The 26133-nt window shown below is 46.0% G+C and overlaps 2 protein-coding genes across 7 annotated transcripts; both read left to right on the forward strand.

Moving 5' to 3' along the window:
• Positions 1 to 1017: 1017 nt before the first annotated feature.
• On the forward strand, positions 1018 to 5404 carry LOC142402038 (coiled-coil domain-containing 92B-like). Of its 2 annotated transcripts, none has more exons than XM_075487487.1 (4): positions 1018 to 1310; positions 1558 to 1734; positions 2326 to 2373; positions 4240 to 5404. In XM_075487487.1, exons 1-4 carry the CDS (start codon positions 1271 to 1273, stop codon positions 4989 to 4991), a joined length of 1017 nt encoding a protein of 338 aa, XP_075343602.1. In that variant the 5' UTR covers positions 1018 to 1270; the 3' UTR covers positions 4992 to 5404. The 2 variants fall into 2 exon arrangements, with proteins under 2 accessions (XP_075343602.1, XP_075343603.1); XM_075487488.1 differs by having other exon boundaries at positions 1562 to 1734.
• A 1762-nt stretch (positions 5405 to 7166) lies between these two features.
• LOC142401549 (clustered mitochondria protein homolog) lies at positions 7167 to 25677 on the forward strand. 5 transcript variants are annotated; one of them, XM_075487013.1, is made up of 30 exons: positions 7167 to 7384; positions 7601 to 7669; positions 9277 to 11565; positions 12036 to 12184; positions 12270 to 12441; positions 13408 to 13548; positions 13625 to 13755; positions 13844 to 13998; positions 14408 to 14533; positions 14622 to 14769; positions 14859 to 14951; positions 16547 to 16786; positions 16878 to 17050; positions 17129 to 17437; positions 17521 to 17639; positions 18407 to 18508; positions 18623 to 18723; positions 18811 to 18963; positions 20122 to 20184; positions 20269 to 20516; positions 20590 to 20674; positions 21571 to 21724; positions 22540 to 22679; positions 22835 to 22915; positions 23012 to 23137; positions 23781 to 23902; positions 23982 to 24075; positions 24168 to 24302; positions 24381 to 24454; positions 24573 to 25677. In XM_075487013.1, exons 3-30 carry the CDS (start codon positions 9282 to 9284, stop codon positions 24688 to 24690), a joined length of 6036 nt encoding a protein of 2011 aa, XP_075343128.1. In that variant the 5' UTR covers positions 7167 to 7384; positions 7601 to 7669; positions 9277 to 9281; the 3' UTR covers positions 24691 to 25677. The 5 variants fall into 5 exon arrangements, with proteins under 5 accessions (XP_075343128.1, XP_075343126.1, XP_075343130.1 ...); XM_075487011.1 differs by having other exon boundaries at positions 7601 to 7664; XM_075487015.1 differs by having other exon boundaries at positions 7601 to 7664; positions 16568 to 16786.
• Positions 25678 to 26133: the final 456 nt, after the last annotated feature.

Consider the following 26133-nt stretch of genomic DNA (forward strand, 5'->3'; position numbering starts at 1 on the left):
GTTGCTCTGAGTTCAATACATGATGTAAAACCCTTCTGGGGAATATAAACTGGGAGCTGAGAAGAAAGCAGGAGTCTGATGAAAATGTCATGGAGCTTTTATGCTGAGTCATCGAGGCATCATGTGCCATATAAAATGCAGAAATCTTTGCACTGCTGACACACATTCAGTGCTTTATTCCATGCTGCTCTGCAGATCTTAACAAACTTCCCTTCAGTGCTGTATCTTTATTTACATCCTCCAAAACAGAACCTTTCTGTTTATACCCGAGGCATTAAATTAATTGGGAAATAGGGCATTTGAGTGTGTTACTCCCCTCAGAATCAAGTGCAAAACCATTGGAATTTAGAGGATCTTTCCAAATGAATCCAAGGATATGTTGAGTGACTTGGAGGAAGTTCCACGTGGACATAAATGTTACGACTGAGTGGGGATGCCCCCTGTTTGAGCTGTGAACACTGGGAGGATTTTGATATTCTGACATTTGATTTGGCTGGGATGTTTATCATAAAGAGAAATATCAGTTCAGGATGTTCTCTGTTCAGAACCTCCAATAACTCAAGGTTTAAGATTCAGCTTTTCTTTCACTGACACAGGCTGAAACTGTGTCAGTGCATTAAAATAGATGCTCATGTGCTGGATCTGAGACACACGAGAAGAACCATCTGTAAATGTGTCAACTTTCTTTTTCATTCATTCAAATGCTGCTGCTTTGAGCCAGCTTCAATAATCAATAATGATCAATCAATAATCCGTGTTTTTCTTTTTAGATTTGAACTCTTGCAGGTGCCAGGACTGCTTTGCTGTTCAGCTCCACACACTTTGAACTTCTCAACACTTCTGCTCCCTTCTGTCTGGATGAGTAGCCAGTATCTGGTAATCAGACTCACTCCTTATCTGCCTCTCTCTGGTGGGCAGCAGCTGCTGCCATCTTGAAACCCCGCCTCTTCCCCTTCCTCCTCCTCCTCCTCCTCCTCCTCCTCCTCCTCCTCCTCCTCCTCCTCGGTGGCACCGATGACTCCTCATCCCGGGCTGCTTTGTTGTGAGCGCAGCGCGGCGCCGCACTGCACGTCACAGCGGAAGGTTACCAGGAGGTTATTCCTATCCGGCTGCTGCAGGATTCATTCCCACTTTGAGAAAGGAGAACAGCAACATATCTGCAGAACATCTAACCAGCGTGGTTTTGCAGAGGGATCGGGTCTTTGTTTCCCCTTCTGCAGCTCTGCTGCATCGAGGACAGACATACGGGTCCAAGGCCATACGCACATCCATGAGAGAGGCTTTGGAGCAGATCGCGCTTCCGCATCACGGTAGGCCACCTTCAGGGATGTCAGGGATGGGGCTTAAAGCACTGCCACAGCTAGATGCTGACAGCCGTGCACAAATGGCCATAAAAGAGGTGAAATTAGAGAGGATGCCTCATGCATGTACAAATGTGCGCGTGTTCTGATAACGCAGCCACATATGATGTAGTGGCGCCAATGAGCGGACAAACACAAGAATATAAGCATCTTCTCTCCTGAGCAGTGTTCCGGTGTCCCTGCTTTTCTCCTCCAGACAGCCAGCCACCAGCGCATGTGCTCAGGCTGCGGGGGTTCTCTGCCATGGATGCCGGGAGGCTGGAGCTGCAGGTGGCCAGTGTGGAGAGGGGCATCGCCTTCCTGAAGCAGGAGCACCTGGCCATGCTGACGGGGCTGCAGCTGGAGATCACCCACCTGAAGAGGCGCTGCCACGGTCAGGCTCCCTGCAGGGGCGCACATTTATTCATCTGGGGGGGACCACGCTGTCAACATGACAATAAATTATTTGGGCATTAACTGGCGCTCTAGTAGCTGCTTTTGTTATTCCCTATGGGCCAATAGTTTGAACTAAAAATGATTGTAGAATTATTTGAACTCATTGTTAAACAAAGGCCGAGCGATTAACAGCAGCCACACATTATCCGGAATACCGACCACCACCAAAACGTCACGCTTTACCTGATTGTCTTTTGTTTCTTCACTTTCTGTCTTTTTTTCTTGAATTGAAATCATCACTCACACATGTGCAGCGACGCGTTCCTCTTTAGGACCCTGGGGAGGGACGGCCGTCCCTCATTTACAGTGAAACTCAACCAAAGCTGAGCTCTCCCAGATGTTTAAAAAATCATGGAACTGCTGTTTACCTGAGCAGCAGGTAGCAGGAATTCTATGTAGGGCTGGTCAGATTAATCCGACTTCACATGGGGTTCAGATTTAAAATCTAACTTGGATCTAGGATATTCCAACATGCATGCCTCTCTGCCACCCTGTCTCATGTTCTAATGTCCTTTCTTACTGTGTGCAGAGCTAAGCTGTGAGCTGGACTCCAGATTCCCTGACAGAAGCACAGCAGGTGAGGAATTACAAACCTTTGCTGACAACAGGAAAAGTGCATCTTGGAAGAACTGATATTGTGTATCATATCTATAAATGGGAAGACCAGACTGCACAGAGAAGGATTGTTTCACAGGGGTACACAGTTGAAGCGACTTCATTACTGGAAACCGATATCAAAGCAATGACACTTGACAGTAATAAAGGCCAGATCAGGTGTCAGCCGTTGCACATTCTGTCCACATTAGATACGACGGGCTTCTGAACTGGATGGCAGGCATGCTTGGGCCTAAGTTTGGCTACTTCTGACACTTATGGCTCAGTTCTAGCACTGGACAGGCATGGCCCAAAGGTCCTGAGCTCGGCCCTAACTGGGTCAGTCTTTGTTAAATTATTAACCACACATTTGAAGTTTTAAGATCTATATACGGCTTAGCAAAAAAAGATGAAACACAAAGTGAGACACTTTCAAGTAATTTGATTCATTTCGAGTTGGTTTGATTTTAAAAATCGTGCCATCATGAAAACTTTTGTTTAACTAATCAGTAACTAACCCCCTGTGAAAGTGGGTTCTTCATGTTATAATCCCTGCAAACGTTGTGTTTGGATGTTAGTGAAGCTGCACTGGACCCCATATTCATTATGTAACTGCAATTTCAGTACAATTCAACACTTTGAGCAGTTATTAGATCTGCACCAGTTTCAAACTGGAGCATAAAAAATGATCCTCTCACTGTTTAATCTCTTGGTCTCTGCCTGTGTTTATTATGACGTCTCTGTTTTGAAAGACGTGTCGCTTTAAAGTAATGACATAAAAAAGTTTGTGAACCCTAAACCTACGTGCTTCCACGCGCTTTGGGTAGATTGACTGTTTTTCTGCACATTCCTGGGCGTGACACAGACCCAGAGCACCCAGGGGCTGAGATACCACAATTCCACTTTGTTTACCCCCCTGCACCACACTGGTTTGCTTCATGGTCGGTTGGCATTTTTGTGGGCTTTTAATGGCGTCTTTCTGTGTTTTTAACATAAATTTATATGTATGACAGCACATGTGCAGGGCTCACACAGAAATGTGTTTTTATGACAGCACATGTGCAGGCTCACACAGAAATGTGTTTTTATGACAGCACATGTGCAGGCTCACACACAAATGTGTTTTTATGACAGCACATGTGCAGGCTCACACAGAAATGTGTTTTTATGATACCACATGTGCAGGCTCACACACAAATGTGTTTTTATGACAGCACATGTGCAGGCTCACACAGAAATGTGTATTGATGACAGCACATGTGCAGGCTCACACAGAAATGTGTATTTATGACAGCACATGTGCAGGCTCACACACAAATGTGTTTTTATGACAGCACATGTGCAGGCTCACACAGAAATGTGTATTTATGACAGCACATGTGCAGGCTCACACACAAATGTGTTTTTATGACAGCACATGTGCAGGCTCACACACAAATGTGTTTTTATGACAGCACATGTGCAGGCTCACACACAAATGTGTTTTTATGACAGCACATGTGCAGGCTCACACAGAAATGTGTATTTATGACAGCACATGTGCAGGCTCACACACAAATGTGTTTTTATGATAGCACATGTGCAGGCTCACACACAAATGTGTTTTTATGACAGCACATGTGCAGGCTCACACAGAAATGTGTTTTTATGATAGCGGTGTTGCATCTCACAACTGTAAGAGGAGCCAAAGCAGATTCAGGAAAAATGCCTGAAATGTCACACGAAAAGGATTAATGAGGCACATGAAAGGCTCAATGCAGACATACTCATATTTTCTCAACAACTATGGCATTTTCTTCTGGAGATGGTTTCCATAGAAACTGCATTTGTGTATGTTTGTGTCTGTCAGAGGAGGAGGCGGAGCTGGCAGCACGATGTGAGGCAGCAGAGCGCCTCCTGGAGCGCCAGCAGTGCATGATGGTTGCTGCGCGTGGGGAGCTGCGAGCCGGCAGGGCGCGGGCCTCAGCACTCGGGAGGAGCCTCAGGGAGGAGGAGCGATGCTTTCTGGAGGAGCTGAAACGCCGCAGTCACAAGATCACGCTGCTGAACCGAGAGCTTCAACGCCAGAACGTCACCACGACAACCCTCTACCACGAACTTCACAGCGCACGGTTAAAACTTTTCCAGCAGCGTCAGAGTGCAGGGACTGCTGCAGAGGGAGAGCAGGAAGCCGAAGGAAAGGAGGAGGAGGAGGAGGAGGAGGAGGAGGAGGAGGAGGTGGAGGAGGAGGAGGAGGAGGAGGAGGAGGAGGAGGAGGAGGAAGAGGATGGAGACGGCGAAGGTGAGGACTGGCTCCTGTCTCCGCCTCCTCCCATCTCCCCGGACCAACCAGATGCTGGAAAAAAGAGGCGCATCAGCCTGAGGGAGGAGAGGGTCAGAGCTTGTGTCCCACAAGAGAGAGTGACATCACCCCAGAGGCCACACCCCATGCCTGACCCCGCCCTCTTTTTGGTGCCCCTCAGGTACCGCCTCCTTCGCTTGAGCCAACCAATGAGATCGCAGGATGCAGAGGGCATGGAGGACGAGTGGGAGGACATAGAGGACAGCAGGGTGCCCAGGCGGGTGGACATGGGCGCGGGGGAAGGAGAGACGGCTCTCTGACACAGGCGGAGAGGCGGCGGCGTCTTCCAGCAGATTTCAGCCTTTCATCCAGAGGCAGGTTCAGAGGAGACAAACACCAGGCTGTAGATTCCAGAGGCAGTTAGATACCTACAGATGGATGTATTTATCGGGTTAGTCACGTGGGTTGTGCACTTTGAAGGTGTGAATAGACAGATTAGGGGCTCATATGGATGCCTTTTCATTTGAACACTGTTGATCACAGCTTTGCCTGTAATGAGGAGCCTTGCCTCTGGATCAATGAACCCTTTCACTGTATCGTTCAAAGCGGCTGCTTTCTCACTGCAGTACCTGTACTCCAGATTTAGGGGATCACTCCAGAAAGCTTCGGGGCATTTTGTATGATTTGCACTTTATTAAATCCATGCAATGTGCCTAGTAAAGGCAAAACAGCATTTCTGTTGTCATGTTGTCTGTTTACAGCGATGAGCAAAAGATTCGAACAGGACATTTTCACTCATCAGGACACAGGGAGACATTTCCTTCTGAACCACAGCTGTTATAGAGCCCAGTTTATTTTGTATGATGCCCCAATAGTGTTTCATTCCTATTTCTCCGGTTGTTCTGAAGCCTGGTCAGATCTATAAACAGAATCCATGATCAGACAGGTGGTTATCTTAAAGGCCACACAGATCTGGTGCTGGCCTGTGTCCTGGATGATCAAACAGCCCTGAACATGGGTGTGAATACAGCAGAGGAAGCTGAGCAAGAAGGCAAGCCCAAGTCCAAAGTACCCCAGATGGGTCCGGCCTCTGCACAGGGTGGCACTGCAGCCCTGATTCTTGACTGGCAGAAAATCCAAGTCTCATCCATACAAAATGTCACTGCATAAAAACAGATCTGACACAGTTAACAGCCTTCCAAGGAAATATAAATTGTATCACTACAATGCATGTACAATACACAAACACCTGTGTTAATCATTTCTCTGATTAACTCTGGGCCTCTGCATGGTAAATTCTGTGGAATGGGTATTTAGGTGAGTTCAGAGACTCTCAGAAGGAGCAGTCTAACCAGCGTTAGAGAATCTGATGTAAAATCTGTGTTCTCTCTGGTTCCTCTGGGTGAGTGTGCACACAAGGCAGAAACTTCTCCAGATCATCTGTGGTTTTATGGGAAGAAAATGACTTTGATGAAGTGAGATGTAATTTAAATGAACAGGAACATACTAATGAGCTGTAATTATTCATAAATAATTCTATTTATGACTCATTTATTGGCACATGTTGGAAAACAAAAAGTCCTGATGTGATGCTACCTCAGTGAAACTGAGCACTAACAGAAACTGTTTACAGCGTTCCCACAGCGGGCTTGGCCACCGTGCTCAGAATGTAAAAGCAGCGCTGCCATGGCAACCACAGACGTGCTTTTCAGCTCATGCCACAAAGTGAATGAAGAGCGACTGCAGAGAGGCTTGTTGGTGCATTCTCTGCCTGAGGAGGGGATGCATGAGCAGGAGCCCTCACCGGTAAATGCCTCAGCAACCAGCTGAAAGGCTTTTCTGTTGGACGTGTTCCAGCATGGATGCTGGGGATGGCCCAAAGAATGAGACCGGGCTCATTTTAGGCCATTACTTATATGTATGATACGTAATAGGAAATACACTCCCAGTGAAAATCAAAGGCAGTTTTTGAAAGTCCTCCTTCACACATCAGAAGCATTTCCTGCATATGTTCACACAACTTTTTTAAATGAAATACTGTTGAAGACTTTGGGCTTTTTCCTGTTTCCTTACATTGCAACATGTAGCTTCAGTGGACGTTTAATGTGTTAATAATCCAGATTGATGTTTCTGCAACTGATCTGCATCTTTTTTCCTCGTCTTTTACAACTACAACAAGCATAAATGGCGCCGCAGATTTGTTTTTACAAAATCTTTGTGTTAAAAAGTGTTTTTTGGCACATTGTCACCCAGCAGATTACATCGCCTTCACAGGAATTGTGGGTAATTTACTCTAAATGTGTTCATTTTAGGGGAAATGTTTCTTGCTTTGACCAGAGGTGAAGGGCAATGTAACCTTTAGCCAGTAGATGGCAATAAAATGTGTCCACCCACAGAGGAGTGCACGGGTTGGTCTGAACACAGGAAGTGACATCATGTAGCAGAGAGTCTGCCCCCTGCTGGACCCGGGCGGGTACTGCCGTGTGAGAGGAGGACCTATTCGCTCCGCCACAGCTCCTCTCTCTCCGCCCATGAAGGGCAGACACACATGTTGGGACACACACGGTTTGTGTAACATGCAGCAAGGACAGGGGACACTCACGCACTAGAGGAACTGGGAAACTCTGCTCTCTGATTTCAGCAGGATGGAAAGCAGAGGATCTTGGAGAAGATGACACAGACTGGCAGAAATCCCCCATTTCCACACGGGATGGTAGGACTCACAGCTCTATCACATGCATGTGTGAAACTGATGGCACTTTTCTCTTTTTGTGTTCTTCTGAGCTTTAATACTGTAGTTTGCTTCTACAGAAATAGAATTGCATGTGCTAAGAGTCTCTGCTGTCTGGATTTGGACGTGCTTATGAAGTCTTAGGGTGATTTCTGTTGAACTAAAGATTCTCAGCCCACCTTTTTATCTGTCTTGCAGGATTCTCACATATCCATCATCATTCCATCTGATGGGATTTAGTCTCCAAGGTGCTCCAGTGTATGTAAGGTGACACTGCTGTGGGAACACGCTGTAATTGCTCTGTCATCAGCTGTTGTTAAAGGCTCTAAGCTGCTTGTGTTCATGTGTGCCGCTCACACATGGCAGTGTCTGCTCCGAGCTGCTTATTTCGAACAGATTTAAGGAATGATTTAACACCTGGCTGACAGAGCGGGATGAAGAGTTTGATTCAAGTTTCTCCTCCCAGCCAGGGGTCACCCAGGAGTACAATTCTACATCATGGCAGCGTTTTGTTATTTTAAAGCTGTTCAAGGCAATATTTATTGGGACGCTGTATAAAATGTGAACAAAGACAGAATACAATGATCAGAAGACAATATTTTATTAACAATGGAACACAGATAAAAATAGAAAATGATGAAAGTGAGACATTTGACTATTTCAGGAAGTACATACCTTCATCTTGAATTTGATGGCAGCAACAACAACAAAAAAGAGTTTGCACACAGCCACATTTGCCCCTGTTTGATGCCTCCTCCTCTTCTGACAGCGTCTGCGAACGTCAGAGAACTGAGGAGAACAGGAAAGTTGCCTCATTCCTGTCAGATATATGATGCTAGCTGCTCAACAATCCTGTGTCTTCAGTGGACTTTTCTACGATGAGGTACGGCTTAGCATTGTCCTCCTGAAATATCTAAGGCCTCCCCTGAAAAAGACGTCGTCTGGATGGGAGCAGATATTGCTCTAAGATGGAAGGAGCATGCATGACCAATGACCAAAGATTCTCTCAGTTTCTCTGAATCTTTCCATGCTATAATGTAGTGTAGATTATGGAAAATTCAAAGCCTTATTCTTAAAATGTTTTTTGCAGATTGCAGAACCTCTCCCCATCCTTACCCCTGAGAGACTCTGCCTCTCTAAGGTGCTCCATTTATACCCAGTTATTTTACTGACCTGTTTCTTTTCAGTCCGAGTTGCTTTTCCAACCTTTTGTTTCCCTGTTTCAATAACTAAATGAATAACCAAAATTCTTTTGACTTTTTCTATGTTTTTATGTGTTATTTTGTGAACAGAATATTGGTTTATTCTGTTTTTATTCACATTTTACGCAGCGTCCCATCTTCTGTGGAGCTGGGCTTGTGTCTCTGCATGTTGTAACTCCAGTTTTCTGGGAAACCAGACTCTCACACTCTCTTAGCTCCATTTTTATGCTTTGGAAAATGTAACGTGCAGCAGGAGACTTAACCAGCTGATGATCTTTTCAGACAGTATCAGACGAGGGAGTATAAGGAGGAAAAGGTCCCAATATGGGGTATATATCGGGTAAAGCGAGGGTCTTCCTGTTGCTGAGGATCTCTTCTTAGCGCATGAACCCGCCCACGTTTGGCTGATGGAAGGGAGGAGAGATTCTGGCAGTTTTCCCCCCTTTTCTCTCCCAAATTTCTTTTACTTTCTGCTTCACAGGAAAACCATGATGAGTAGCATCTTTACAATGGATGCTCACCTACAGAGTAATATTGTAGATCTGGTAGACATTTTCCTACAATGTGCCTGTTGTTCTTATTAGATACTGAAGAAGTTGGAAAACCTAAATGAAATCCCTGTGATATTTTCTCCTTTACCCAGACAGTTGTGTCTCTGTTTTGCGTTTCAAGGCACCATGGGAAACATCTTCCTGTGCTGCCAAAGACTCTCAAACTTCTTTAAGTGTCAGAATGCTCTGGATCAGGGTGGGGCCGACCGATCCCCTCTGCTGTCCAGCGAAGAAAGCGAATGTGACTCGCCGAGCCTGGAGGACGACCTGCTGACCGTGTCCACCGGCACCACTAACCCGGGCCTCGAACCAGAGCACTTCCTGTATCCTGACATCATTCTGAGCAGCAACCCGAGCGGGGAGGTGACTCTGGTGGAACCCATGGTGTGTCTGCTGGTGTCTGAAGAGGAGGAAGGGCTGAGAGTGGACAAGCCCGGAGACGAGAGACACGAGAGGAGCAGCAGAGAGGGCAGAGAGGGCAGAGAGGGCAGAGAGGGCGGTTACCCTGAGGCTGAGACACAGACTGAAGCTGGGACCCAGAGCGGGATGGGGGTGCAGACTCAGACTCAGTCTCAGGCAGAAGTTCAGACACAAACAGAGATACTCAAATGCAATGATGAGACTACTGAGAGAGAAGTGCACACTGATGCTGCAGAAGAGCCTGATACCTGGGGTGAGAAAGGGAAAGAGGTGGACCTGGAACTCAACAGGAAACAGAAGAAAGAAAAGAAAAGGACCAACTCTGGAGGCAGGGGGGACATAGAGGGTTCTGATGAGGTCGAGTTGTTGAAGAGAATGGGCAAGAAAAACATGGAGCTCCAAAAACAGTCGATCACAGATGAAAAGAATGACTCTAAGGTGCAGCAGAGTGTTGTGACTGCTCAGGAAAACTCTGAAAACACTTCAGAGGTGCCGGCTGAGCTCAAGGATGAGAACATTCCTGTAAAACCCAGCAATAGCTTCTCTGGAACTCCGAAGAGCTTTAAGCCCGTCGAATGTTGCGAGGACCAGAAACTACAAGGTAATCAAAGTGATGAAGAAGTGGCTGGAACATCTGTGCTGACAGGTCAGACTGTTGATGCAGCAGACCACAGCGTCCTCCTCACAGATGAGACGCAGGCAAAGAGGGAAGAGGACGGCAACAGGACGGGTCTGCAGCATGTTCTGGAGAGGGAAGAGGATGGCAACAGGACGGGTCTGCAGCATGTTCTGGAGAGGGAAGAGGATAGCAACAGGACGGGTCTGCAGCATGTTCTGGAGAGGGAAGAGGATAGCAACAGGACGGGTCAGCAGCATGTTCTGGAGAGGGAAGAGGATAGCAACAGGACGGGTCAGCAGCATGTTCTGGAGAGGGAAGAGGATAGCAACAGGACGGGTCTGCAGCATGTTCTGGAGAGGGAAGAGGATAGCAACAGGACGGGTCAGCAGCATGTTCTGGAGAGGGAAGAGGATGGCAACAGGACGGGTCTGCAGCATGTTCTGGAGAGGGAAGAGGATAGCAACAGGACGGGTCTGCAGCATGTTCTGGAGAGGGAAGAGGATAGCAACAGGACGGGTCAGCAGCATGTTCTGGAGAGGGAAGAGGATAGCAACAGGACGGGTCTGCAGCATGTTCTGGAGATGAAAGAGGATGGCAACAGGACGGGTCTGCAGCATGTTCTGGAGAGGGAAGAGGATAGCAACAGGACGGGTCTGCAGCATGTTCTGGAGAGGGAAGAGGATAGCAACAGGACGGGTCTGCAGCATGTTCTGGAGAGGGAAGAGGATAGCAACAGGACGGGTCTGCAGCATGTTCTGGAGAGGGAAGAGGATAGCAACAGGACGGGTCTGCAGCATGTTCTGGAGAGGGAAGAGGATAGCAACAGGACGGGTCTGCAGCATGTTCTGGAGAGGGAAGAGGATAGCAACAGGACGGGTCTGCAGCATGTTCTGGAGAGGGAAGAGGATAGCAACAGCATGGGTCTGCAGCATGTTCTGGAGATGAAAGAGGATGGCAACAGGACGGGTCTGCAGCATGTTCTGGAGAGGGAAGAGGATGGCAACAGGACGGGTCTGCAGCATGTTCTGGAGAGGGAAGAGGATAGTAACAGGACGGGTCTGCAGCATGTTCTGGAGAGGGAAGAGGATGGCAACAGGACGGGTCTGCAGCATGTTCTGGAGATGAAAGAGGATGGCAACAGGATGGGTCTGCAGCATGTTCTGGAGAGGGAAGAGGATGGCAACAGGACGGGTCTGCAGCATGTTCTGGAGAGGGAAGAGGATGGCAACAGGACGGGTCTGCAGCATGTTCTGGAGAGGGACCCAGCTGGGACCGCTGTGACCCAGGTGGAGAAGGATGGAGGAGCTGAGATGAAGCAGGGGGCCATGTTGTTAGTTGACAGGCTGTTTCTGGCAGCACCGCGTGTCACAGGTGTGTGCATCTCATCATATCGCCACATAAAGTGCATCAATATCCTCATATATCATTTGTATTCAACTTCTAAGTAGAGATGGAAAACCAAGAGAGAATGGCTTAATGAAGCAGAGTGAGGTCTAAAGTCCTGCAAAGACAGACCAGGGCAGCTGTGGGTTTCAGATATGTTCCCAGCTCTTGGTGTGTCTGTGAGAGGACCCTCCATATCCCTGAGGATAGTTTCTGAGGATTAAACAGCCAACTTTTGCTTCAAGCCTTAAAAAAAGCTGTTCATCACCAGCTTCCTGCTCTCAGGAAATCTGGCCATTGTTTGCTCATTTAGCACTTCACACCAAAAGAAGTTTTGAACAGGATGCATCTGTGATGATAACAGTTTATCCCCATTTTAAATCTGATGGAAGGTTTTCCTCCACAGAGTGCACACAGATTTCATCCTCACACCCTCTTCTTGTCTCCTCTGTCGGCAGCAGCTCCAGAGAACCCGGAGGAGGATCTTTCAGAGCTGTGTGATGACGGGAAAAGAAAACAGCCGAGCCCTCAAGACATAGCTGATCTGCAGGAGACGGGCCTCACCGTCAGAATTCAGTCTCCTGGAGCAGAAAGTTTTGACCTTCAGGTTCTTCACAGTCACTATTTCCTACAGATACTTCACTCTGTCTTCATGTCACTCCAGTCTAGCTCTCTGTCCACTGCGCTCCCAGGTGTCAGAACAGATGTTGGTGGCCGAGTTGCATCAGGTTCTTATGGATCATGAGCTCAGCTGCCACCGCTCCTGCTTCTCCCTGCAGCTGGGCGGCGCCGCTCTGGACAACCTGGCTGAGCTGCGCTCCATCCAGGACATCCAGCAGGGGGCGTTGATCAGGGTGGTGGAGGGTAACCGCTTCCTTCTTCCTTTTGTCCCTTTGTGATGATCACATGTGTTGTTGGGACGGCAGCAACTGCAGAAATATTTATTTTAGTTTGAAATATTTCTGATGTATAACCTCTAAAATGAAACTTTAAAGTTAGGTCTTATATGTGTCTTAAGCCCTATTCGGATGGGACTAGTTCAATGGGGGGACGTCTGGTAATGTTGGTTAACCAGACGACGCCAGGGAGAAGAAATGACCAATTCGGACGGGACAAGACATCCCTGTAATATTCATCTAACATGGGAGGAGTTGTTGGTTACGCACAACCGTCACATCCTGGATGCTATGCACGTCTTCATTTCACTTCCGTAAACCCCATCTGTAAACAGACATGGCGCCGACCAGGTCGAAGCAAGCCAAAGTCCGCAGCGCTTCATCCAGAACCTCCATATTTGCAAACAGACATACCTAATTGTTTCTCTCTTTAAAAGGATGTGACGACATATTCCGTACTTATTACCGAAGGTCGCATTCGCACGGGATTAGTATTACCTATGGTAGATACTCCGGACCGTTTCACAGGAGGTAGAATTCTCGGCAAAGTTTACCGACATACTCCGCTATCTTTACTGACGTGGCGCGTTCGGACGGGACTAGATTTCCCGGTTATTATTACTTTACCCCAGGTCCCCCCATTAAACTAGTCCCGTCCGAATAGGGCTTTAGATCAACGATCAATAACCACTCACTTCAGGAGGCAGTGTAAGATCAAGCTGTGAGCATCTGCTCTTAATCTGTCAACCATGGCAACCATCTAAGTGACACTAGTGATTAAATGCTTTGATGTCTTCTCTTAGAAGCTGAAACTGAATACTTTTTGCCTCAAAGATGGAGAATAAAACAGTTTATTGTTGCTTTGGTTTGCTATGCAAATCCAGTCTGAGAGAAAACTTGAGTAAAACCTTCTGAGCATGGCCTCTTGTTTCAGACTCTTACTCCGTCCGTGATGTCCGTCTTCATCTCAGACACGTACGGGATCTCCTGAGGAGCCTGGATCCCACGGACGCATACAACGGCGTCAACGGCAGCTCGCTGTCTTACCTGTCTTTATATACCAGAGGAGACAAAGGTAATGCCCTTCTCTCCCGTCTGAGCTTTTCTCCTGGAAGTCCTCACACCTTCAACCCTTCAACTCGTCCCTTCAGATAGTGACAGTGTTGGGAAGAGGCGAGCCTCTGAAAAAGTGTCCGTGGACTGCAGCCCTCCAGAGCACATCCTCCCTGGATGTAAGGAGCGCCCTCTGACTCCACTGCTGCCCGTCAGCAATGACTGGAAGGTGAGGCATCCGCAAATATGCAAAAATGTGCACGTGCTGTTCAGTGAAACGTGTAGTCAGTTACAGTGAAACAGTGGTGGCATTGCAGTCTTTCCAGTGCCTGCGGGTCCTGACCATGAGCAACTGGAACCCTCCCCCAGGAAACAGGAGGATGCACGGGGACCTGATGTACATCCAGGTCCTGACCATGGAAGACAAAGAGCTCAACATCACATCCTCAACACGGGGGTTCTACCTCAACCAGTAAGTGTCAAACTGCATCTGAAATTAGAAGATCTTTGATTCATGCTGCTGTCACCAGGTGGTGATGATTCCACAGATTTTAAAATGCATCATGTTGCAGTGTGTAGTGCTATATCTGAGACTGCACTGTATTAGCATTTAGCTCAAGGCACAACATGAGATAAAGTGATCACAAAGCTGCCGACAGGCTCCTTTTTATTGTTGTGTCCTTCTAAAAAAAATGTTTTGTCCTCTCAAAGTTACACAAGTGAGCATGTGACATGTACTGTGCTTGCACCAGGTTTCTCATCTTAGAATGAGTCTGGATGTAACATTCTGACCCAAAACACAGCGTGAAAGGCTTTCTCTGTCGACTGGGCTGCACACCCAACAAGTGCTTTTAAAACTTACTGTTCTCCAACTGTCCCAGGTCAACTGCCTTCAACTTTAGCCCCAAACCTGCAGTTCCCAAAATCCTTTGTCACTCTCTGGTCGAGCTGCTGAGGCAAGTCAGCCCTGCGTTCAAGAAGAACTTCGGTGCCCTGCAGAAGAGGAGGTGAGCAAACTAAGAGATGACCGCCTCACAATAAACCTTACAGTCAGAAGCAACCCAAGAATGTCTTCTATCACCTGCTGTGAACTAGAGTCCAGCAGCACCCATACGAGCGCGTGGCGGCGCCTTTCCAGGTGATCAGCTGGATCGCCCCTCAGGGAGACCACACGCTGGACTGCGTCAGAGCGGAGGAGACTCACACCAGTCGAATGGGCCAGGACGAGCACACAGCTGGCCAGGTTGGACCGCATGCACGGGCAAAGGTTTTGCATTTGAGTCAAACTGGTGCTGTCCATGCTTATGTTGAGGATGTGTGTTGTGACCTCAGAGCCGGGAATGGAACGAGGAGCTGCAGGGCTGCAGAGAACTCCCCAGGAACTGTCTGCAGGAGCGACTGCACAGAGAGAGGAGCATGTTCAAGGTGACACCACAGGCCCTCCAGCAACATCCTTTCAGCTCTGTCCCTCATGAAAGTTAGATGGTAGACGGATCAGGACTTTTCCTCGTCCTTCCTCCTAAGCGTAACCCTTCCTCCTAAGCCTAACCCTTCCTCCTAAGCCTAACCCTTCCTCCTAAGCCTAACCCTTCCTCCTAAGCCTAACCCTTCCTCCTAAGCGTAACCCTTCCTCCTAAGCCTAACCCTTCCTCCTAAGCCTAACCCTTCCTCCTAAGCGTAACCCTTCCTCCTAAGCCTAACCCTTCCTCCTAAGCCTAACCCTTCCTCCTAAGCGTAACCCTTCCTCCTAAGCCTATCCCTTCCTCCTAAGCCTAACCCTTCCTCCTAAGCCTAACCCTTCCTCCTAAGCGTAACCCTTCCTCCTAAGCCTAACCCTTCCTCCTAAGCCTAACCCTTCCTCCTAAGCCTAACCCTTCCTCCTAAGCGTAACCCTTCCACCTAAGCCTAACCCTTCCTCCTAAGCCTAACCCTTCCTCCTAAGCCTAACCCTTCCTCCTAAGCGTAACCCTTCCTCCTAAGCGTAACCCTTCCTCCTAAGCGTAACCCTTCCTCCTAAGCCTAACCCTTCCTCCTAAGCCTAACCCTTCCACCTAAGCCTAACCCTTCCTCCTAAGCGTAACCCTTCCTCCTAAGCCTAACCCTTCCTCCTAAGCCTAACCCTTCCTCCTAAGCGTAACCCTTCCTCCTAAGCCTAACCCTTCCTCCTAAGCCTAACCCTTCCTCCTAAGCCTAACCCTTCCTCCTAAGCGTAACCCTTCCTCCTAAGCCTAACCCTTCCTCCTAAGCCTAACCCTTTCTCCTAAGCGTAACCCTTCCTCCTAAGCCTAACCCTTCCTCCTAAGCCTAACCCTTCCTCCTAAGCCTAACCCTTTCTCCTAAGCGTAACCCTTCCTCCTAAGCCTAACCCTTCCTCCTAAGCCTAACCCTTTCTCCTAAGCTTAACCCTTCCTCCTAAGCCTAACCCTTTCTCCTAAGCCTAACCCTTCCTCCTAAGCCTAACCCTTCCTCCTAAGCCTAACCCTTCCTCCTAAGCCTAACCCTTCCTCCTAAGCCTAACCCTTCCTCCTAAGGCTTTTAAATGACAGAACTGTGAAGCCATCTGTCGTGGCCTTCTAAGGGTCAAACAGGTGGTTTGATTCTTGCACGCACTTCAGACTAGATTGTTTAAAAAATATATGTAGTTTATTTCCAACAAAAAATATGAACAAAACAATAACTAAAAATCTCTTACAACTTAGATGAAAAACGTAAGTTAACTTAATCTGATTTTACAAGCTCAAAAAGTCAATCATTTTACCAAAACCTCCCATCTTCACACCGGACATTTGACAAACAAAAAGCCCTTCCAACATGCCCCCGGTGTGTTCTTAATCTGTCTAATTAATGGGAGGGTCTAAAAGTTACCAAAATATTCTAAACAATTTCAAATATAAAAATTAATTACAGATTTTGATTCCAAACTAACTAAAGTATATTCTAACTGCCCAAAGAAAACTAAATTGATAGAACTTATTATTTACAAACATAAATGGCCATCCTCCCCCCTGCTCCGGGACCAGATTGTGTTTCTCTTCCTGCAGACCAACAGTGACTTTGTGGCTGCCGCCGCACAAGGTGCTGTGGCTGTCATCGACGGTAACGTTATGCCGCTGAACCCGGGAGAGTCGCCTCAACTGCAGATGTTTGTGTGGAACAACCTCTTCTTCAGCCAGGGCTTTGACATGTCTGAGCACTACGGACCCCTGGGGGGGAACAGCGCTGCTCACGCTGCTCCCGTGTGCGACCTGAGTGGAGCGCAGGTACAGATCCTCCCAGTGTTGCGTTTGCCCTGATGAGGGGAAACACAGGCTTCCCCTCACAGAAGCTGTGTTCCTTGTTGCTCTGCTGCAGGCGTATTCATCTGTTGACGCAGAGGGGCTTTACACACTCGGGACGGCTGTGGTGGATTATCGTGGCATTCGAGTTGTGGCACAGACGATTGTTCCAGGGATCCTGGAGAAAAATCACGATCAGATAGTCTATGGCTCTAATGACAATGGGAAAACTGTTTTTACACACCCAAGGTGACACACACACGCACATCAAACAGTACATTCTCTCACTGAAGTTATATCAAACACCAGTTGTTGTTTTTTTTGCAGGTTTCTTGAGCTTCTGGATAAAACCAGCAAACCGCTGAGGATCCAGCGTCACCAGGTACTCGACCACAGCAACACTCCCGTGGAGCTGTGCTCAGGCATATCCACTGTGGGCATCTTCGGGAACGATGGACGTCCTTACATCTTGGACCTTCTGCGGACTTTCCCACCGGATCCCAACTTCCAGTTTTCAGAGATAAACACGACGGACGACGTGCCGAAGGAGTGCCAGAGCTTGGGCTTCCCACATCTTCATCGTCACAGCCTGGCCAGCCTGAGACCGGAGCTCATGGAGGCCTTCGTCCAGCACAGGTCAGGAACAGGGCACAACTTCTTTTAAACCAGCAAGATCATCCATGGTAGTCCTCGTGTCTCATGTCTCGTCCGTTTTTCAGGTACGAGGTTTATGTGCAGATGGTGTCCCAGGAGCTCAGTCAGCCTGGCAAACAGGACGAAACCCCAAAGCAGAGCGAGGAGGCGGCCTGTGAGCTGGGGGCTGCACACGGAGCAGCAGGCAAGAAAAAGACCAGATTACTCAGTAAATGCAGAAACTGGCCCTTTGCAAAGGGAGGAAGAGAGGTCAGTTAGCTTCGGTTTTCTGAGCTTTTGGAAGAATTTTCAGCCAAAAGCAGAGACGGACATGCCCGACATTGTAATGTCTAATTCTGAGATACTTTTATTTTACGAGTATTAATAATTTGCTACTTAATAATAATCTGCTACTTAATAATAATCTGCTACTTATTAATAATCTGCTACTTATTAATACCCCTGAAGTACAGTTCTATGCCAGCTGTATTTATAAGGCACCTTACAAATGAAGATTTCACAAGTAGAGCTGCTTTTTTAAGGGGATGCTGTAGCATCAAAGCATCGATTAATGATTGAAACTCTAAGTTGCTCTCATGCAGCTTCAGAGTGCTGCTCAGATGTTCTCAGGAGCTCATTCTGCTGTGAAATCATTCAGGTTATAAATCCATTTCACTGAAACTTCTTCACCTCGTAGGGTTTGTGAATTCTTTCTGTGTTTATTCCTGTTTCTGACCTGGGAAACATTAAGAGAACCTTCAGCAAATCAAATCTTTTTGAACTGAGTTGCCAATGGTTACTCAGCTCAAAAAGATTTGCCAATGGGCAACTGATACAGGGGGTATCAACTGTATCAGCCTAATCCCTGTTGATACCCCCCTATTTGTCTATTGCCTCTGATTGCTTACACCAAGTAAAGTGGTTGAGGTCAGCTGACTGTGATCAGGGCATTCATTTCTGTGCTTTCTGTAGAATCTCAGAGAAGAAATGTGATCTTGAAAGCTTGCAAAGCTGTTGGATCGGTCAGCGACTCTTGCTTTGACCTCCGCTTCAACCCTGATATCCTGTCCCCAGGTACTGAACACGCATTAGGACGCACACACACACACGCACACACACACACACACACACACACACACACACACACACACACAGAGCCGTGTGGTTAAGGGTCTCTGTTTGCTGCAGGTGTTCGTTTCCCCTCTGATCGTGTCGAGGAGCTTCAGAGTCACAGACGGCTGATATGGGACGCGGCTGCTTTCCTGCTGTCCAATCAGATTCCGGCAGTGGTGAGTCACGTGCAGCAGTAGCAGGCTCACCTCCATCATGGCCGTGAAGCTTGAGGTGTGTGTGTGTGTGTGTTATCTGTGTGGCAGCTGAGGGACTGTCTGGACCACACAGCGGTGCCGATGGATGGAGCGACCCTGGTTTCAGTGCTGCATCAGCGGGGGGTGAATGCACGGTATCTGGGCGCTGTAATGAAGGAGCTGGACAAAATGGAGGAGAGAGGGAGACTCTGCCACATTCAGGTACAACTGCTGTGAGCCGTGCAGTTAAACATAGACTCATACAAACATCTCTGACTCCAATGCACTCACCAAACCTTTATCAGTTGCTCCCCTTGTTTTATGCAAAGAAGGCAGAATTCACTCAAGATAAGAAAGCTTTCAGAAACATTCTTTCGCATTTTCATCGATTAAAAAGTGTTCCAGTGAGCGGCAGTTTTCCTAATGCACATGAAAGAGCTCTTCATCCCCACAGAGCAGAGTGGTAAAAAGCAACGTTTTTAAGTAAAAGATATGTTCTGTCGATGTAAATATATCTGGAAACAAGACGCTGCTGTTTGGACCGACTACAAACACTTAGAGGAGTTTAGCCAGACAGGATGAAATGAACACTAATATCTCCTGTTTCCCTTTATACTTTCACCACTTGTATTTTAAGTGTATGGCTTGTTGGGGACAGTTTAACTGTGTAAAAGTTACAGAACTTATGAGGCTTAATATCAACAGAGAAACCTTGTAGGTTACTTTGTGTAGCAGTTACTTTACATGGGAGGAGGGTAAAATCTACTTTAATTACCTAAAGCCACTCAAAAATAGTAGATCAAACCCCTGTGGCACATCATAACTATGCAGTTATGGGATTTCTTGTTCATGGTAACATATGAACAAAGCAAAATGGAAAAGAAATGAAAAGTTATTGCATCGAGTTGGACTTCATTTAGTGCAACCAAACTACAACAATGAGCTCTGTATCTAAATGTGAACTTCATCAGCATGTGAGCAGGAGAGAGAGTGAATTCAGACAGAAGTGCTCCCAGAATGCAGTTTTTTATTGCTTAAGATGGAGCCTCTCAGACCTAATAAACAGCAACATTTGTAATAATCTAAAGGAAAAGAAATAAGGAAAACTGTAGACTATATGCTGATATTTCCTCTTTTTTTCACACTTTTACAGAATGATAAGATCTGAATTCTCAGCCAAAGAACACTGACTAAAGTTATTTATCATAATTTCTGTTATTCCACTTAAAATGATGAAATCATGCTGTTTTTTTTACACTGTGATGGAAAAATGTACAAATACAATATTCATGAGAAAGAATGAAAAAGTTATGTCTTGGATAAAGATTTGTAGATCTGTGAAAGATGCTGGAGAATGAAGGTCTTTCTGTTTCCTCACAGAGAATTTCTCTGAGTGAAATCATCATCAGAAGTGCGAAACACATCTTCAGGATATATCTACAGGTGCCCAGTTTCTGTGGATTCATCTCAACCAAATACTAATAATAATAATTGATTTTCTGATATTAACACCACGTTCTGCGGCAGGATGTGGAACCGGCAGCTTTCTCCGCAGCTGTCAGTCACTTCTTAAACTGCCTCCTGAGCTCCCCGTCCTGTTCGTCCGACTCCTGCTCCGACGAGCTCCTCTCCCGGCGCCGGAGCCGCCGCCGCCGGAGTCATGGCAGCCGAGTCGGCCTGTCGACAGACAGCGAGTGGGTGAAGCTGACTTCCAGCGAGCTGTGGAGCAGGATTAGGGCTGAGGCAGAGGATTATTACCACTATCCAATCAACAGGTGTGTGTGTGTGCGCACACCCAGGAGTGTGTTCCAGTAGAGTAGGATTTTACTCACTTCTCTCTGTGTTCAGTGAAAGTTTAGAGGAAGTAATACAGAGGCACAACCTTCAGAGGATCTCCCTTCTGAGAGAGATCGCCATGAAGACAGGCATCCAGGTGAGACATCCAGCATGCCTCCGGAAGACATGAGCATGTGACATTATGCAAACTCTGGAGCTTAAAACTGATATTTATCCAGAAATAACAACTTTTGTAGTGTCAAAAGATTTGATATTTGGCTAAAATATCTGAAACAAGCCTATTACCTGAAATCCAAGCTGTGTTTCACGGCCAAGATATTTAGATAAAAAGATATGAAATCGACTTGTTGGAGTCATCTGGTCATTTTTTTCTGAGATGAGATAAATAAATCTTTTCATCATCTTTTCTGGCCACAGCAACATATTTTGCAACACTGACAGAAAAAAAAAGAGAAAAGAAAGCTCACATTTTATGCTTAAGGTTCCAGAGGACTTAGCTTTGATTTCTAATAAAAAAACAGGAAGTTGTTGCTTGGTAGATGTTTCTAAAGCTTATTTTTTCTTAGGTCAGTTTTAAGTAGCTTAACAAACAGACAAACAAAACTCCTAAGTCCAAAGACTTGATTGAAAATGAGTTAAAAAGCTGGCATTGTTCAAAGAAAAGCTATGAAAGACCTCCTGAAAGCTGGAGAACTACTGATCAACGGCAGTTTTAAAGAAAACAAGTCTGACTACTTAGAAACAAAATGGAGGCCTTTGCACATTACAGTAGGTGGGAACAGGGCTTTAAAGTGCACTTGTTGCAGAACACTGAATGAACATATAGTTTACGTGTTAGGCAGCTAATCCATTAGGACTAAATCCCCCCACAGCAGTTTGATGCATGTTTGAAGCACACAGTGTGGGCTAACATCGCTTCAGGACTTTTCAGAGCCAAAGTCTGGCAGGTGCTTAAAAACTAAAGCCCTGCCACAGGTTCACCAAATCTTTGAAAGTGTACCTGACCCACTCTTTTCTGCCCTCTGTCTTCAGATGCAGCTGAGAGAGTATGTGTTTGAGTCCCGTCACAGGCCAGTGTTCGGTGAGGACGACATCATCAACATGTTTCCCGTGGTCAAACATCTCAAACCCACATCGACTGACGCCACGCGGCTTGTGCAGCAGGCACAGCTGGCGGTCCAGCAGGGTGAGAGATGAAAGCGCGAACACAAGCACGAACACAAGCCCGACAGCAGGAACCATCATGATGTGATATATCAGGCAGTTATTATTAAGAATGCATCACCTGATACGCAGCTGGAAAAATACATCTGATCATACAGGTCTTGTTTTTGATGCAGAAAGTCCGTGCACTTCCACAATATGCAAGCAAGGTGACTCAGTAGGACACGGTTGCCAGGCAACAACAATATAAAGGTTCATTGCATTGTTCCCAGCTCATCTGATGTTCAGAGGGTTTCAGTGAGTTCAGGAAGCACAACGTTAAAATCTGACTTCCTCTGATGTGCGTGAGGAAGTCTAAGCAAAAAGCACATTTAGTTTTCAGCAGTTGTTGCTGATGTCTGTCTGCGCCAACAACGGATCCCCTAATAAACCAGACACCAGATGCAGGCCAACACCCACAGATTTCATCCTGTGTTAAAGGTGGCTTCGGTTCTCTGAGTGAGACAGTCGTGCAGACATTTAGCAGCGCTGCTGGGGGATCATTTGGAGTGAATCAGCTGCTGAAGTCTGGATAATTATCAGATAAATTACTTCTTTGTGTAGAGGAGAAACTGTGGATGTTGTTTTACGGCCTGTAAATGACGTGGGGGAACACAAGGTTACACGAGCTGCCTGCTATCATCTTTAGCTTGGGCCGCCTCCTTCACATGCAGCTGTTTCTACATCTGTTCTCCTCTGCTGACAGCTGATGAATGGATACCAGTCCTGATGTGCAGTGAGTGTACAGAAGACGTCCATTTGTTCATATTCAGAGCACTTCTTTGCTTTGCTTTGCAGGGCTTCTGAGAGACGGTCATGAGTTGATCGGCCAGGCCCTGACTCTGTTCAGCAGCGTGTGTGGGATCCTGCACGAGGACGTGTGCACGTGCCTGCGCCTCTTGGGACGGCTCAGCTACGTTTTGGGGGGAAATGCAGATGTAAATATCATTTCTGTCGTGATGTTTGCTCATCTTTAACCGGGCTCAACACCTCTGTATCACCATCTGTATCTCAGGCTGTTAAACGCAGCCTCTGAATCCCACGATAATGACAGAATTCATAATGTTATTCTTATTCTATCCACGTCTCAAAGGCCCTCAGCTACCAGGAAAAGGCAGTTATGAGTTCTGAGAGAGTGCAAGGAATAGACCATCCACAGACCATACAAGACTATGTGAGTTCCTTCGCTGTTTCATGGGTCCACAAAGAGATTGTTGAACTCTAACACCATGATCTTGCTGTTTAACACTGAACTCTACCTGTGATCCAGACCTCTCTGGCCCTGTACTGCTTTGCTGGAGGCTGCCACTCCACTTCTCTGCAGCTGCTGTATCGTGCTCGCTACCTCACCCTGCTTGTTAGTGGGGATGATCATCCACAAGTAGCGCTGCTGGATGTAAGCGTTGCAAAGCGTTCTTATCGTATTTTATCTGACCTACTGTTCACGAAAATCAGTTCCACAGTGATTTAGATTTCCATGAATGTGTGAGGTTGGTTTGGTCTGTTTAATCCAGTCTAATGTAGTCTTTCTAGTCTTCAAAACACATTGTGAGAGTCTTTCAACTAAATATTGCAGTTACTGACAAAATAGAGGAAACAAAGAGGAAGACCTTTCTATTCATTTTAGTCGAAATAACCACTGTTTTACCAAGAAAATTCTTATTTTACGAGTACAGGACGGGCAAAAGTTCAGTCAGTACGTATCACACAACGATGTGCACACAATATCGACATAAAATAAGGAAAAACAAAGAAATAAAGGACATCTGTTTTTAAACAGGTGTATGGGAAAGTCACGAACAAATCCAAGGCAGCAGAATGAACGTATGCTCTGCTAAACTACAGAACCAACAGCAATCATACGTGTACATTTATACATATATAAAAGAAAGCTTCCCACACTAAAAACTGGAGCAAAGATTGTAATAAACATGTGGTAAAAGTATTTGATCAAGCAATCCTCACTGTTTCTGTGTGAAACAGTGCTGTTACAGCTGGAAATGATTTGTTAATATCCTTGTTGTGCTCCACCATGACAGAGCATGCTGGGTCTAGTGCTTTATGGACTGATGGAATATGAGCTTTCACTCAAGTACCTCCAGAATGCCTTAAACTTAACAGTAAAATACCATGGTGCCAGATCCCTGAAGCATGCACAGAGGTACGTACGGCCGATCGTCATCATGTTCCTCTTCAGATTCCTCTTTACTTCCATATCTGTCTGTCTGTCTTTGGTCTAGTCACCATCTGCTCGCCACCGTGTACGAGAGTAAAGGGGAGTTTCGGTCAGCTCTGCAGCACGAGAAAGAGGCTTATTCCATGTATAAGAGCCAGGTGGGCTTTAAAATGCTGCCTGCTGTTTGTGCTGATTTCATGCCTGATCTTCATGATTTTAACTCACAGAATTCCTTGCTTCACCTTTGAAGGTTGGTGAGAACCACGACTATACAAAGAAGAGCTCAGAGTACCTGAGAAAACTCACTCAGCAGGCTGTGATGCTTCAGAAAGCCATCAACCACATCTACAGTGACGCACCGAGTGCCTGTATCCCAGCTCCAAAGGTTTGCACAGTTCTGCAGGAACGACAACAAAAGCAATGGGTCATGTGTTACTGAAAGCTCGTCTGTTTTCCTCTGCAGTTTTCCACTCCGAGCCTTCCTGATATCCTTCAACAGCTCAACCTGACATGTGGAATCCTTTTCATCCCCCTCAGGTGAACACAGGAACAGTCCGCCTCACACAGTCATCAGAAGTTAGCATTAACGCTCATCTCACCTGAAATATTCTAACAAAAGGTCATTTCTAAAAGTGTTTCATGTCCTCCTTTTCAGTGCAAAGGAACTTGCTGACCTGAGGAATGACCTGAAAGGAAAGGAAAAAGTTAGAATAGAAGACCTGGAAAGTCAATTCATGAGACAGAAAAGCCTGAAAACTGCCGACAACAGATGAAAACACTTAACTGTGGACTAAAGTTACATTTAGAGTAGCACGTCTTTGCATTAGCTAATGAGAAGCAGCTAATAGCTGGTGTTGATGTGTAGGTGAAGTTAGCTTTGAGAATGTTTCGAGACTGGATGTTTAGTCCTATCTATGCCCGGATATAGAATCTTCTGAAATATATGGGATCTATGACAAACCATCTGTAACTTTTATGGCGTATTACTCACCCCTTTTTTTAATCAGGAAAAAACCCATGTATGTCACCTGTAAATGTAATTAACAATGATTCTGATGGTTGAATGGACAAGCACAGTTTGTTTCAGACCAATTATCCTGAGACAAAAATAAAGGAACCGTGTACTGAACGTGCAAATCCTGTTCTTTTCAGATTATGTGCTGTCATCTTGTAATCCTCTAAGTGTCCACTGGGTTTCATACTTGTGCCATGAGCTTCTCTCTGGACAATTTATGTGAATTTTTTCTATGCTTTGTAATCATGCTTATGAATGTGTGTTTTGGATGTGTAATAGCAGGCCAGTATATGATTTGCATTAATGGTGAATAAAAGCTGTCCAACTGGAGCAAATAAAATGAAAATGAGCAGATTTCCCTTTGAACAAGTGTTGTAGAGATGTTTTAAACCTTAGGTTATTGAAAAAAAGAAAATACTACTTCTGTGTTGCTTACAGCCATGCATCTGCAAACGTACCACTGCAGCGAGTATACAAGTTTTACAGTTTCTGTTAAAGTGTTTTTCTCTTTTTCACAAAACTCTGAGTTGGGTCAACACTGAAAATACTGAACCTTTGTGAAAGAACAACGTTGGGAGTTCTGTGGAATATACATGTTTCATTTTCCTGATCTCAAAACATTTTTTTGGAGGTGTAAGTTAAGTTTTTCCTGCTTTGAATGAAAAGTTGGTCATATAAAACTGCACAAACAACAGGTGTGCCGTGCCAGTCCTGTGAGGTTATTTTTTAAGATGCTGTTTCCAGTCAAAATTACAAACACTTTCTCATAAAAACAAAAGAAAAATCTTATATTTCTAATATAAACAAAAGCATTATTTAAGAATATACATGTTTTTTTTTTGTTTGTGTGTTTGTTCTCTGCTTGTCTGCTTACAGGTGCTCCTGGTGCTTCTAAGGTTGGATTCCCCACAAAAGCCGTGAATCGTCTTCAGTTTTGTTTTTACAGGTGTAGCAGCTGGTTGTCGGATTTTTCATTGTTTTTTATGTTTGTCTCTTCATGTTTCTGTTCTTTTTTTCTCTTCTTCGCATTCCCTATCTCTCTGTCCCCCGGTCCGGTTCGGCACTATTATCATATCATGTTAAATATTGTAACAAAAATAAATAAATAAAAATGAGGAGTTGATGGGCGTCAAGGGGAGCTTTACATTCATAAAGCTTCCCTTGGCATAGCAAATGTGTTTAGCATAAACGGTATTCAGAT

This window comes from Odontesthes bonariensis, chromosome 16 (genome assembly GCF_027942865.1).
Source record: "Odontesthes bonariensis isolate fOdoBon6 chromosome 16, fOdoBon6.hap1, whole genome shotgun sequence".
In the NCBI taxonomy this organism is placed as follows: Eukaryota; Metazoa; Chordata; class Actinopteri; order Atheriniformes; family Atherinopsidae; genus Odontesthes; species Odontesthes bonariensis.